The 13,397-nt window shown below is 34.0% G+C and overlaps 2 protein-coding genes and 1 long non-coding RNA gene across 5 annotated transcripts; 1 reads left to right on the top strand and 2 right to left on the bottom strand.

Moving 5' to 3' along the window:
• Positions 1–326: 326 nt before the first annotated feature.
• LOC125208411 (protein transport protein SEC24 A-like) lies at positions 327–9,419 on the bottom strand. Its single transcript, XM_048108018.2, has 14 exons — positions 9,228–9,419; positions 7,760–8,840; positions 7,512–7,650; positions 7,022–7,212; positions 5,417–5,524; positions 5,127–5,330; positions 4,274–4,505; positions 3,829–3,978; positions 3,499–3,655; positions 2,997–3,124; positions 2,532–2,854; positions 2,267–2,455; positions 1,488–1,728; positions 327–744 (listed from the first exon to the last, which is right to left on the bottom strand). The coding sequence occupies exons 2-13, from the start codon at positions 8,822–8,824 to the stop codon at positions 1,495–1,497; spliced, it is 3,120 nt and encodes a 1,039-aa protein (XP_047963975.1). The 5' UTR covers positions 8,825–8,840; positions 9,228–9,419; the 3' UTR covers positions 327–744; positions 1,488–1,494.
• LOC125208412 (uncharacterized) lies at positions 2,456–3,502 on the top strand. 2 transcript variants are annotated; one of them, XR_007174109.2, is made up of 3 exons: positions 2,456–2,596; positions 2,715–3,180; positions 3,262–3,502. It is a non-coding gene; the product is annotated as an uncharacterized LOC125208412 (long non-coding RNA). The 2 variants fall into 2 exon arrangements; XR_007174110.2 differs by lacking the exon at positions 3,262–3,502 and having other exon boundaries at positions 2,715–3,196.
• Positions 9,420–11,066: 1,647 nt separating the features above from the next.
• LOC125207593 (uncharacterized) lies at positions 11,067–12,433 on the bottom strand. Of its 2 annotated transcripts, none has more exons than XM_089060132.1 (4): positions 12,275–12,433; positions 12,019–12,164; positions 11,875–11,952; positions 11,067–11,410 (listed from the first exon to the last, which is right to left on the bottom strand). In XM_089060132.1, the coding sequence occupies exons 1-4, from the start codon at positions 12,348–12,350 to the stop codon at positions 11,264–11,266; spliced, it is 447 nt and encodes a 148-aa protein (XP_088916258.1). In that variant the 5' UTR covers positions 12,351–12,433; the 3' UTR covers positions 11,067–11,263. The 2 variants fall into 2 exon arrangements, with proteins under 2 accessions (XP_088916258.1, XP_047962952.1); XM_048106995.2 differs by having other exon boundaries at positions 12,019–12,176; positions 12,275–12,430.
• Positions 12,434–13,397: the final 964 nt, after the last annotated feature.

Here is a 13,397-nt window from a genome sequence, read left to right as displayed (position 1 = left end):
GGATAAGTATCTTGAGAAATATGAGCGTGGGAATCTTCAAAGGTAGGAAGACATCTGTGTTAATGTTCTTGGTGACAGAATTTCTTTGGTGTATCTGCGCTATGTTTGATGCTTTTGAGATCCCTCCCTTTTCTGCCCTTCCCAATCAAACACAAATTTGTTTGCATTTTATCCACCATCAAATCATTATGTTATCTTATCCTCATTTATAATATTAAAAAGTGACAAAAGGGATTCTCCTCTTATAGTTTATTAATCATGTTAATTTCTAGGTGTCATCTTCTACGTAACTTGGTCACACAATCGAATTTAGCTTTCTTGAGAGATAGACAGTAACCACACCTCAATTGCAGCCAAGCAACAACATGCAAAAATTATTGCATTTCTTTAATATTTTGTGACAGTCTAATTCAATTGAAAGAACGAAATACTACTATCTAAAACCACTCTGGTATCGAAACCAGAAAGAATGTCATAATTTAGAATAGAAGATCTCCTGGTGAATCAGAACTTCAAAATAAAAAAGAATGTGTCATGATCTTCGAATAGAAGATCTGTGATAAAATTGATTCTCTAACCTGTCACCTACAATCATGTGATAGGTGAGTTCCGGCACCACCTCAAAAGTATTTCATCGAGTCCCCTTGCACTTGAAATACAACATTCTGTAAAGCTTTCTCAACTGGATGACAAAAGAAGGCATACTTGCTCCAAAAATGCAAGCATAAACAGAATACTGAATGCCTGCCAGTAATATAAGATCATCAGGAGAGTAGAAACTGAAATCATGTTGATAATGACATAGAGACGAAGGCTATTTTTTGTGCCTCCGGCAACAAGAAACTCTTCAAAATTTGCAGTTTACGACTTGAAACACATATAATGGTTATGCAACATAGTCAGATGCTGTCTAAGAATCTAAATATAAGGCCAGATAGATCAAATCGCATGCTTAGTAATTCAAGAATATTGAATATTTCAAAATCCAGACAATTATTAACTGTTCTTGTCACCACTATTGAATACCATCATTCGTACATTCTTATAGTAACCGAGTAAAAGGCAAGAAGGTTGTTCAATAATGAAGATCTCATTCTATTTATCCATGAAAGATAAAGTCTGAATTGGCTTTGCTAAAATGAATCCAAAAAGATACAACCTATGCAAAGTCATTATTCACATGGATGTTGTTTTATGAGCCTTACCAAGCTATTCCCTGAATATCATGAAGTCAGAAATCTGAATAAAAGGAATGGCTCACAAATAGTGAAAATCTCATCCAACATCAAAATCTACATGAAAACGTAATTTAAGAAATACTGCCACCCATTCAATTGACATCTATGCATAAACTTGTTGCTCCAGAGGACTGAGACAAGGGTTAATGACATTATTCCTTTCTCGTCACTCCTTCAACAAAATGGTTTAAAAACGGTTTAATTGATATGGAGAAAATACGATATTTTCCAAATAAAAATTATCAATACCTATCATTTATGCATTTTGTTGCACTTGTCGGTGTAGCTGCATAATCCAATTGGCGTAACTACTTCCCCCAGCATTCTGATCATCCACTAGATTCATGAGTAGGAAAAAACCTTCTCTTGGTTGTTCATTTTGTCTCACAAGATGACATAGCTGAAAATATGATGGGTCGCTCTCCCTAAATTTGTGAAGCATCTTCCATAGTTTTATTGACATATCATTGTCTCGTTGAGAAAGGCTAACCTGGACTCCAATAAAATAGAACAAATTATTGGATACGCCAAAATCAAGTAACACCAGGAAGTAGACAGTTTAATAAACCATGAAGATACTAACTATTCATAGATTAGAACCCATCAGCACCCTATTAAGTCAAGGTCTGGTTAAAGTGTTTCATGATTAGTGTAGTCCTTGTTTTGAAATCAAACCAAATTAAATCCTGTCCAGCATAATTGAATTTTGTGATAATTCCAAGAAAATATGCAGCATCTTCTAAGATTACATAAATATCTGGCTCTTTGAATAACAGACTTGTGCGACATATTCTGAAAGTGTTTTCGTTTTTCTTGTTTTTTACTTGTTTGCTTTGGAATATTTGAAAGTGTAACTAGGAACTTTAGCAGCTTACAAAAGCAAGCAATCTTGAGAGCGAAATTCAAATAATCAGTTTACTCTACATGGAAAGCACAACTCATTTTGACATCAGAACTACTTAGCCTATATCCTAAAGTACTGAAATATTAATGGAAGAGAAACTATGCAAGGGTAAAAAAGAAGCCACCTTTGAATAGTCGCCACTAAAGTCTTCCCCGAGCAACTTTCTACCAATATCAGGTGAAATAGATCCACCAAACCATATAACAAATCGGAAGCCATCATCAAAGATATAAAGACCTCTGGCATCTAAGCTCTTCACGGCAAGAGGTACCCTCATCTTGTTGACGCCAGATTCATCGGTTTGAGGAGAAGACTGGGAATGGGCAAGATTTGCTTCAGAAACAACTGACGGGTATCAAAGAAGAAAACTATAATTGCAAGATACTTACTTTTACAAGAAGATCATCCACACGAACCAGGTTTGGATAGAGAAGTTTCAGCAACTTTTTAACAGGTAAAGCCAACATGGTAAAACCTGCCGCATAGCGTTCATCCAGTTGCACATCACCATATCCACCACGTAGCGGTGTAGATTTACATAATGCTAATCCATATAACGGTAAGAATTTCAGTGATTCAGGGTAAATCATCCTTCCACTCAAACGATGCTGGACAGCATAGAGATTTCTGTATTCTCTGAGGGCTTTGACAATCCTACTTTGAACAGCATTTCGAGCATCTTCCAGCTTATAGGACAAAGATTTCTCAATTGCTGCGCCAGGTTGTTTTAAATTCGAAGCCAGATTAGTCTACTAAAATCAATTAAAGGAAGACGGATCCATCCTCTCATTTTACTTTACAGCCTAGCAGATGAGGGGCGCTTGCTGAGACATATGGAGAGAAGAAATTCTTACCTAGCCTTGAAAACAAAGAAACAATTGCCCCTATGTCAGCCAGGCGATACATTTCTCCTAGATCTGTAACAACTGGAGCTGCCGCGGTATGTACCCTGATACGCCTTTCTCCAGACGAGGATGTGTATCTTCGCAGAGGTTAAGGAACTTCTGTCAACTATCTTCAAAACTTTAATTTCATGAGGTGATAACACAATCAACTGATTTACCAATTTTATATATCGCACATAATATTATAAGATGATAAGTGAGGACAGAACTCCAGATAATTGCAAAAGGCCGTAACAAGATGAAGGTGGAAGACCCAGAACTTCAGAAAGGCGAATGGGTAGTTATATTAATCACTTCCAATTACCAGAAAGGAAACACTTTGAAGCAACAACTGGAAAAGTTATATAAGCAAACATAAATTCGGAAGATTACATCAGCTAAATTCACAAAAGTCTAGCACATCCAAGTATAACTATGTAAATAAATAAAGATTAAAATGAGATGAGGATACAACAGAGCCACTTGGATATACACTGTCTGTGTGGTTAATAGAGTCTCATCAAGAGATAACTGTGCTGCATAAGCTTTATCACAATCAACAGCAGGAAGTGCTAGTAAGTCTGTAGATCTTAGCATGAAGTTTCCATGATAGGATGTAAAGCGCACTCCTACAAGCAAAAAAAGGTGGGGAAAGAACACATAAGTCTTGTAACCAGTACTTTATATATATAATCAACGATATAACAAGATTTATAAAGAAAAAGATCTTCAGATTGATTTATCTTAGACATTTCTGCAGAGTTAATGGATTTTCATCCTTTCATCCAAAAATATTATTTACCTTTGGAACATCTTATCCGCATCACCGCCTCCCAAGCAGTCTCCCTAGTAAGATCTCTAGTCAATTCATGTGCCAACTTATATTTATGAGTACTCGATTGGAAACTTGGATAATAGTACACTTGACCACCAGAATATTTTGCCAGTGTTCCTAAGCAGAATGGTAGAAAAGAATCATATACGAAATCAGAGAAAGAGAATTTTCATAGTTTTAAGAGCATCATTTCTTGGTTTGACATTAAACCAAGAGATAACAAAATGTGTAAGCTCTAAGGATTGCCACTATAGCTTGCTATGCTGTGTTTTATCCACTTTATCAGGACTCATCAAGCCGAACTTTTAGGCATTTAAATATGTTGTTGTGCATGGGTGAAATTATAATACTACATTAGTTCTGCATCGAGATTCTGTAATTATCATATTCTACCATATGTAAGCAAAAATACCTAACGATGCTATATCTGTGTACTTGTCACTAAAAGCATATATGTTCACAGATATCTGAAATTTTGTAAAATCAGCAGCCATCTGTTTATAAAAAGGATCCTCAGGTGCTCGCAATAAATGCTCTTTATCCGTCCCATAAACTCGAATATCATCTCCCCGCAACCGCAACCGGCCTATACCCAGTGATGGCAATGTACTCTGGAAAACCAACACTTTACCTCCAAGTTTACTCTGTAAACAGATGAACAGAATGAACAGTAAATTAGCAGCACTCTAAAATGAAAAACACTTCATAGAGATAGAGTGACCAAGAGGAATCAATTGGTACCAATAATCAAAATCAAACATGAATAAGACAGTGAAGAACAACTACAAAATGTCTGGTGTGGATTGATGAGATTAGGGAGGAAAAAGTAGAACTTTGGTCTTTGAATATGGACGGTATAACCACAAAATATCATGTGGTTTGGTATGCCAATGCACTTATTCCTCAACTTCGGACTCCTAATTGGTATGCAGGAACTCTATGAAAAAAATTACAGTGAGCACATTACAATTTCACATAGAATTCTTCATATAATATGGAGTACTAATTTTTATAACAAAAAAAAATCATTATTTTATGATGGATAATAATTAGAAGTATTATAATACAATTTTTGAGGTTTTGATATTGCCAGGGTGAAGAAAGGAAAGTTCTATTGATTCCATACAAGATATATTGATTCCCATTGAGCAATCATATGATACGGAATGGACTTATAAACAAATACTATCCTCCGCTATTTTTACAGCATAGTGAAGCACTGTAAAGCGATAAGTTAAGAAAATTAAATAAAAAACCGAACATACCATAACCGTGAATGCAGCTTTAAGAGCTGGACCAAATGCTGATTCTACATTCATGTTGTCCTGGAACATTGAGGGCAAACTATCAAGAAATGCTTCCACCACATTTCTGGATTCTGATAGGTTGACCAGAAGATCATCTGGTAGTGGGACAAACACATCATCCAAATCAGAAATGACCATCATCTGAGGCTGCATTAAAGATGACTGGTACAGCAGAAACAAATAAGTGCTCGAACGACTTAACCAAATTGTAAATGGTACTTATTAAATAGCACAATGTGCTCACTTGCCTTCATATTATAGAAATGTACTGTACTATTGTAAGTTATGAAGCCAATCTGTGTTCGAGGATAACCAGGCAAGTTATCCAAACTCGACTTAATAGTCTGTGCCACAACCTGCATTGTTTCATGTAAAATCACTGATTGCAAATACAGAAAGTGAGTAGCTGATGACAGATGTGGAAACTATTAATGAGTTCAGATGTCATTAAGAATACCATCCATATCAGCTACTATGTAAAACAGCTAACCTGAAAGTGTGAACGAAGCAATGGTTACATCACTAGATGCTCATACTATAGTTTCAAAAGAATAAAGAAAGGAAAGAGGAAAGGCACTAAGGAGTCCCATAAGTACGTTGTATTTCCAGTCAAAGCATTTTCTCCTTAGCCATCAGTTATATTGGTACTGAAACTATAATTAAACCTGCTTAGTGGTTGGAAAGAAATGAAATCTCAAAATAGATATCCAATTTTTCTTATGCAGTTCTACACACACACGGATAAAGATTAAGAAAAAACTGAAGGCTTTGCTTGGTGTTATTTCCAGCATTTTGGGAAAGATGTGTTGGTGGTTAGGTAAGAGAACACGTAGAAACCAATAATGTTCTTTAGAGGTTTTGTGTTACTGCTTAGTACAAATGATTGCAATACATATTAAGAAATGTTTTCGACTATAAACAGTGGTGAATGTAGATTTTTTTTTTCTAGGGGCAGTCTGCAGCTGAGACAGAATAGGGAAAGTTGAGGGCTTGAGGTCACTACCAACTACCAAGTTTAAAATGTAATGTCCTTTCTTTATGGTGTCTTGGTAATCCAACGTCGTCTCACAAGCATGACTACATTTTTATCTTATTTATATATTAAAAAGACATACCGCTCTTTTGTTCCCTTTCCTCCTCTCCAAATCAAAACTCCCTCCATCCCATTAAGCTTGGCCTGTTTCTTTTCAGCACGATTATTCAGAAGAGTGAGATTATAGTGACAGGTATGTGGTCCACATATTTAATGTAGTGTAAAGTTAAGTGATTACTCAAAAAACGGAAACAGGTCAAGCTTATTGGGACAACCCCAAAAGGGGAACAAGCTAAGATTAATGGGATGTATTGTATAAAAGAATATTCATCTATTAAAATAAAATAACCAGAAACAATGAATCAAATTGAAATGAATTATAAAGAATATTTGCTTCACTTTTTCGATTTTCAAAATATAAATTGTTATTTCATAGCATCTTGTCTATCACCGATGAAGATAATCTGAATGATAATAATTTTTTGGAACAATAAATACATTACTGAGAGTGTGAGACATAAATTTTAAGATGAAATCCAAATCAAGCACCATAAATAGGACTCTCTAACAGATCTAGAAATCCATGTAATCCTGTCACACTTCACATACTCTAATTTACAAATTTTAGCTTCTACTAGACTTAGCACATTAAAGTTTTTATTTATAAAAAAGTAAATACTTTATAAATTTTCAGTCATATGTTATCTCTAGCGTTTTTTAGTTAGACTGACGATAAAAACACAGAAACCAACATTTCAATCCATGGATCAGAGTTATAATGTGAGTATCTTCCACACAGAATATTTACAAGTTATGATACCTCAAGCACTCCACTTTTAGCAGCTGATACCGATACATCGATGAGGAACAAAAATAGTGGTGGCATTGGAGGGCGGACCATATATTCTGCTGGAGCTATTAACTCAATACTACCCTTCAAAAGCTCAGGCCGTTGATCCAGGTCAACTCTTCTTCCACTAGCATCCAAGTGTGCAAAGTAATCACTTTGAACTGGACATAAAAAGTTCAAGATATGTCAATGACTCAACGCATGGCCTTAAGTCTCTTTTTTTATCCTTTGGTTAAGATCAACATATAAATGTTTATTCAAGTTTAATTAATCAAATAGAGCCACCATATTCTAGTGTTTAACAAAATCTAGTATTTGAATATAGTTGGGGTTAATATATATAGTACTAGTATATAATTAATTCAACAAGTTTAGATGTTACTATGTGAAAATGTATTTTTTTATAAGATAATGTTTTCGACATAAGGTTCATAAAGAGTTTGACAGAATAAGTGGTTACCATCGTTGAGTAAAAAGCACATATTGCACTTCCACTTTCTTCCATTGTCCGTAAAGGACACGTAGGGGTTTACGTAAGTGCGACACCTCTTGCAGCGAATGATGCCTGTGGTGGCGAAATTAACTACTGGAACTTCCTCCTGAATGAAAAACACTAGACAATCAGCACATGATATGATACCATATATATGTGTGTGTGTGTGTGTGCATGTGCTAAAATGTATCCTCTTATTAGTTATGGAGGCCGACCCCAGCAGGAGCTTCTGCCAGAGGACAAACAACGACCCCAAGAGACAAATGCCACCTTGATGCCAAGGACTGAGAATTTGGTATGCCACTTGTTGTCAGTCTTAGAAATGTAGAACTACAATTCATAGGGTACATCTCTGCAAAAGATTTAAGTTCAACATCACCATCCAATGGCCTTGGTAACGCTTCAGCATCAAGACCTGTATCAAATGATCCTGGTGCAGATCCAAGAGAGAGTGAACTGAAATCTTCAGCCAAGCCCTGTGCATTAGCAGTAGGAGGAGCGATGGCGTGATGCTGCATTTGGGTCCCTGGATAACCTATAGATGTTACTGGTGGACCATAACTCCTTTGTTGAGCAAGAAAGGGAGATGCAGCCGCTGGTGGACCATAGCCTCCCTGCTGTAAGGAAAAGGATGGAGGGTTCATAGGTGGATTTTGCGACACAGAGTTTCGTTGCCCATTAGCCTCCCCTGGAAATGATGGACGATAGGCATCCCTGCCAGTGGCATATGATGGCCCCATCGGTGCAGAGGAAGGTTGGACATTAGGCCTGGATAATGAAAATGGTTGAGAGGGATGACCATTTGTGTTGATTTGTTCAGTTTTGGTGCTATCAGGAAATCTGATAGGTATTGAAGGTGGCTGAGGCTGTGATAGAATAGGGACAGGAGCTAATGTCGTCGGACCTGCAGGGGTTCCTGTTGGAGGAGGACCAAGAGGTACAACAGGCCGACCTGTGTGTAATACTGCTGGATCGGTTGAGTGCATTTGGGGATTTCGAAATCCTGTAACCGGTGGAGCATATGATGATGAAACTGGTGGTGGAGTAGGCCTAACTAGTCCATTGGGTCTGCCTGGTGGGGGAGGTCTAAATGCTGGACCCTGTGATCCAACCACAGGTCCAGAGGAATGCGGAGGTGTTGGAAACTGAGAGGGAGCTTGAGGTGCAGGCCTAAAGACTGATGCTTCCGATCCAGCCACAGGAGCAGAAAATAAATAAGGCGATGCTGCAGAAGAGGGCCTAAATGAATGATTTGGAAGATTAGGACTTTCCATCCCCATTAGTATAACTTACTTCCTGGCAATCACAAAAGGCTGCATTAATTTATCACTGTAAACAACATTTTACATGAATTTATTTTCCCAAAACGCATATCTTCAAATCAAAATTATAACCAAACATAAAAGGTAATAATTTCCAGTTAAAGAAGCAGGTCAGGCGCTAAAATTCATACTGCAAAAGGAAGAGCAAATGAAATTAAATGTCTCAATTAATCAACACCAGATTGCTCTTCCTTAACCAATCTAATTAGCAATTATAACAGCGAATCTACACACCAAACAGTCGAAATCTGAACGATGCGGCAATTAATTCCTCATGCAAAACATAAAATGAGAATAAAAAGTAACACGATTTGTCAATCGCGGAGCATGAAACAATAACAAACTCAGAAATTCGGATTACCCGATCAGAGATCTCGCCGGCCAAAAATGCAATAAAAAACGACGATCGGTGTGGTAGAGGGGGGAGATTCAATCACCTCCTCTCTCTCACTTTACGAGATGAAATCAACTACGGTTGAGAAAGATGGTGATTTGAAAATGTTTACGAGTGTGCAACAACACAGCTCCATTAACGTTCTTCAACTTAGACCTGTTGGCATTACGTAAAATGCAACATTTATTAATATCCTCTTAACTCTGTAAAATATTAATTGCATTTGTTCCAATTTTATAGGATTTATTGCCATTTTAATTTGAACTTGAAACAATAAAAAAATATTCCCAATGTTTAAGCCATAAAAAGTCACTAATATGTTAAAATTCCGAAAATTGTTTCATTGGTCAAAATTTAAATTATGGTAAAATTAAATTACTTATAATATAATAATAAAATTATTGTATATGCCGAGCTTTTAATTAATACTCAAATAGTCAAATATAATGATATCATTTTATCAAAATCGACGTAGTTTGTTCTCATCTCATGTTTTATTTTGATATATAATAGTTTCGATTTTAATCATGATATTATAAACATTTCAATTTTAACAGTTAAAATTGATCAGAATCTAATAAAATGTTAAAGGGCAATTATCTCTAAACTTTATGTTTCCAAAACAAAAAATAAAATTTTTAATACATTTAAATTAAACTTCAAATTTAGTTTGGTTTGTTTGTTCTAAGTTATTAGAAAAATAAAATTATATCTCACAAGCATATGGAAAATGAAAATTATCATTACAAGTATTTTTTTTCCTATTTTGTTCTTGAAGGCTTGAACTCGTTAATAACATAATTTATATTATCTAATTATTTTTAGTTGAAGATCGTAATAAGATTTGGTTTCATGAATAAAGAAATATATTTGGCTTATTTTATAATTATTACAATGTTTAAGTATTATATCACTTAAACTGAATTCTTTCGAATTAATTCGATACTAATTTTATTCAAAGATAAATATAATCTAAGCTATACTTAAATTTATTTAAAACTATTACATTTATAAGAAACACAAAATCATGCTATATTCAATAACTTATGATATAAGTAAATATAAAATTTTCAGTTAAATATTGAAATTCATAGTATTTATTTCTAAAAAATAGCTCCAAATAAAATAAATATCTAATTAATTTCAAAGAATATCATTTAAAAATTTTAAGTGAGAAATATTCAAATAATTTTTAATTATAAAATGGAGTATAGAATAAATCTTATTTATTTTGTTCATAATCGAAAGCAAATTTTATTGAAAAACTTCCTTCAACCTAAAATAATTAGAGAATAAAAAGATACATTTCAGAAGCAAAAAATGAAACATGTGATGATATTTTTCATTTTTTAGAAATTTAAAAGGCTCAAATTACATTTTCTTTGAAAAAAAATATGTCGAACATTTATTTTTGTAAGTGATTTTAATTTTAAAATCGAACAAGATGTTAAATTGTGACAGCTATATATCACTATCCTATTCACCGTAACAAATAAGCACAAAAATAGACATGGATAACCAGTTTTGACTTAGTTAGTTCAACTTAATCATACAAAATCGGGTGTTAATTATTTAACTCGTGTAATAATGTACCACGCCTCTGACTTAATTCATTTGTTCCGTAGCTAATTTCACACTGAAAATGTGGTGCTCAATTAAATCAATCTAAAGTTTAATTGTTTGATGTTGACTGATGATGCAAGTCATGCAACTATATGTACATTTATATATGAACCCCATATTTACTCGAATATTAGATTCTTTTTATGCAATTACTATATGTCGGTTCTAGTTGATTAATTAAACTTGAATATAAAAATAAAGGTCGATATTAGGATTCTAGTAATACAAATGTCATATCGTAATTCTGGCTTACACAAGCCGTATTAACTTTATTAATAGTCCCTAGATTATTGAGATAATAAGCAAATTATCGAAATCTTGAAATATAACAAATTAGATGGTAAATAAATAAAAGAAATTAAATAGGAGACATGATCTAACTAGCAATTAGCTGCAGAAGCCATCATCATCCTCACAAATTCTTCATAGCTAACAAGCCCATCTCCATCTAAATCAGCTTCTCTTATCATTTGTTCAGCCTCTTCGTCACTTAATCTTTCTCCTAAATTCAGCATCACATTCCTCAACTGCAAATTATAAATTAAGAAGAATGAGGTATTCATATTTATGAGAACAAAAGGTGTGAAAAATATTACTACTACTACTATTCTGTTTTTGACTTCAAAGTGAAAGGTTAAGTGTCACTCTCTAAATCAACATACTATATTATGAACTATCTACATTTATGCCAATATCAAAAACCATACACATATCATTTCATAATATTTTCAAAATAAAAAATGTTTATTTCCAATTAAATCATAGCTTTTGTAGACATTAATTGCAGAACTTGAGTCCGACATTTCAATTCGCACATTCATCTTTTCTAATGGTATGTGCGAAAGCTTTATGCTGAATCAACGGCTCGTATTCAATCTTAGCACCTCAACTTTGACATGTTAGATTAAGACATCTATCATTATCTAAGATAACCTATTTGGAAGGATATCCAACGCAAAAAAAGTCAAAAGCACATGGAAAATACACCAACCTCAATTGCTGATATGAATCCATCTTGATCTCGATCGAAAACTTTGAAAGCTTCTTTCAGTTCCTCTGCAACATTTTCCTATGAAATAAACTTTGTAATTTAGTCTAAAATTACAATAATACTTATCTCTTTGTAATTAAATACCTTCATTTTTCTTGCCATAATACTCAAAAATTCCTCGAAATCCACAGTGCCATCTCCATCTGCATCAACCTCATTCATCATTTCTTGAATTTCTTCTTTTGTTGGATGTTCATTCAGAGATTGAATCACTGTTGCCAATTCTTCCACTGTGATCATCCCTTCATAAATAAATAAATATTGAAAATAATGTTTAAATATAAACATATTACTTAATTAATTTGAATCCATATATAGCTTTATGAGAATATTAACTCACCATCGGAATCTTTATCGATGAGAGAGAAAGCCTCACGGAACTCAGCAATCTGCTCCTCTGTCAATGCATCAGCCATTTCTGAAATTTAAAAAAATAAACTGAGATTTTTGTGGAGAAGGGAAGTAGATAGAGAGATCTCAGTTTGGAACATATATATATATATATGTATACTATATATTATGGTGAGCTGAATTTCTGCCAACTTTTAATAAATAATGGCACGCTTTTTTAAAATTCATGTGAAAAGGTGGAAAAGGTCAAACAATGTTATGGGAGAAAATGTTTTTGTTCAACATTCAAGACTGAAGCTTCTCAAAGAAATTTGGAACTGGGTCCAAAATCAACGTTTGAATTCAATGGAATTTAATTCCCTTTTACTCATCCTAAATCTAACTCCACATTAATTAATTACTACATACTGTTATAAAACAGCTCTTTTTGCCCAAAAGTAACTCAATTTTGTCGATGTGAAGCACGAATCATTAGTCGGTTAAAAATAAAAGGAACAGCAGGGTCATAAAAAGGGGTATACTGTGTGTGGGGGATTTGGGAGATTGGGATTAAAGTTATAAGTTGTCCATAAAAAGTAACTAAAAACAAAAATAAGAAAACAATACCAAAAGGCTTTAAACATAGAAATGTGAATGACATTGTATTATTGTAGTGTAAACACCCCTAGCTAATTACATGCGTACAATTTAGTCAAAAATTATATATGTCGTTAATATTATTGACCAAATGAAGCTTAAGTTTAACGCGGTCAAGTTGTAGCAAAGCATATTCAAGATTTTATTTTTGGGTTGCACTAATTAGTCAACCTAAAACCCTATCGTCACAATAGGGTGCATTAGATTTTATTTTACAAACTAGTTTGTCGCTCACGCCATGCATAAAAATTCTCTCACTATCTATATATAACAAATATGTTAAAAAATATATCGTAAAAATACATACCCACGATAAGAGTTGCATTCGGTGTTCTTCATCCCATAATAAGAGTCACCTTCAGTGTGGGCACGGATTTTAACTTTTAAGTATAAAGAGAAATGAGTTGAATAAGTTAATGGACTAGGAATGCACTTATATATATTAGCTTTATAATATTAAAATGTGAGCGGAATAA

Source organism: Salvia hispanica, chromosome 6 (assembly GCF_029641045.1).
Source record: "Salvia hispanica isolate PSC_SH4W2 chromosome 6, Shi_PSC_v1, whole genome shotgun sequence".
NCBI classification, from domain to species: Eukaryota; Viridiplantae; Streptophyta; class Magnoliopsida; order Lamiales; family Lamiaceae; genus Salvia; species Salvia hispanica.
Note: the sequence above shows the minus strand (reverse complement) of the source record. Positions and strands in the feature narration are given on the sequence as shown.

Bases quoted from the DNA above. Each gene is read 5' to 3' on its own strand.
- LOC125208411 (XM_048108018.2), bottom strand. From the start codon at position 8,824: ATGGGGATGGAAAGTCCTAATCTTCCAAATCATTCATTTAGGCCCTCT. The intron at 4,506-5,126 runs GTATGTTCGGTT...ATCTGTTTACAG, and splicing joins AAGCTGCATTCACGGTTATG to AGTAAACTTGGAGGTAAAGT. The intron at 2,456-2,531 runs GTAAGTATCTTG...GCCCATTCCCAG, and splicing joins TGGATGATCTTCTTGTAAAA to TCTTCTCCTCAAACCGATGA.
- LOC125207593 (XM_048106995.2), bottom strand. From the start codon at position 12,350: ATGGCTGATGCATTGACAGAGGAGCAGATTGCTGAGTTCCGTGAGGCT. The intron at 12,177-12,274 runs GTGAGTTAATAT...TTATTTATGAAG, and splicing joins CATCGATAAAGATTCCGATG to GGATGATCACAGTGGAAGAA. The intron at 11,411-11,874 runs GTTGGTGTATTT...TATAATTTGCAG, and splicing joins GATTCATATCAGCAATTGAG to TTGAGGAATGTGATGCTGAA.